This window comes from Cariama cristata, unplaced genomic scaffold, assembly GCF_000690535.1.
Source record: "Cariama cristata isolate BGI_N322 unplaced genomic scaffold, ASM69053v1 scaffold39473, whole genome shotgun sequence".
In the NCBI taxonomy this organism is placed as follows: domain Eukaryota; kingdom Metazoa; phylum Chordata; class Aves; order Cariamiformes; family Cariamidae; genus Cariama; species Cariama cristata.
The window spans coordinates 360-871 of record NW_009608491.1 but is presented as its reverse complement, the minus strand read 5'-3'; the positions used below and the strand labels follow the sequence as shown (position 1 = coordinate 871).

The following is a 512-nucleotide window of genomic DNA, read 5'->3' as shown; positions in this document are numbered from 1 at the left end:
CGTGACCTCCTGGGTGGGCATCGCCCGGCTCTTCGCCATCGTGTTGTCCTGCATCGCCTTCAGCTTGGTGGCCTCCACCAGGGACTTTGGGAACGCCTACGGGACGTGGTGCATGTTCACCTGGTGCTTCTGCTTCGCCGTGACGGTGCTGGTGCTGGTGCTGGAGCTGCTGGAGCTCTACCCCAAGCTGCCGCTCTCCTGGGATGACTTCACCTCGGCTTTCTCCATGCTGGCGGCATTGATGGTCTTCACCACCTCGGTGGTCTTCCCCTCCGTCTTCATCAGCAGCCCCCGCAGCGGCACGCAGTGTGCCCCGCTTTCCTCCTGCCTCTGCTTCCTTGCCTACGCCCTCGAGGTGGGGCTCACCCGTGCCAAGCCGGGGGACATCAGCAGCTTCCTCTCCACCGTGCCTGGGCTCCTCAAGGTCTTTGAAGCCTACGTGGCTTGTCTCATCTTCTCCTTGCTGGATACTTACACTTCAGAAGCCGGCCTGCAGTGGTGCGTGGCTGTCT

General features: G+C 62.5%; 1 protein-coding gene across 1 annotated transcript in view; it reads left to right on the top strand.

The window, feature by feature from the left end:
- Positions 1-7: 7 nt before the first annotated feature.
- Positions 8-512, top strand: part of LOC104159281 (myeloid-associated differentiation marker-like) — a gene marked incomplete at its 5' end in the record, with an annotated part of 801 nt that continues 296 nt past the window's right edge. Inside the window, one exon of the mRNA XM_009697148.1 lies at positions 8-510. Coding sequence (XP_009695450.1) covers positions 8-510 — 503 coding nt within the window. The remainder of the gene's footprint in view (positions 511-512) is intronic.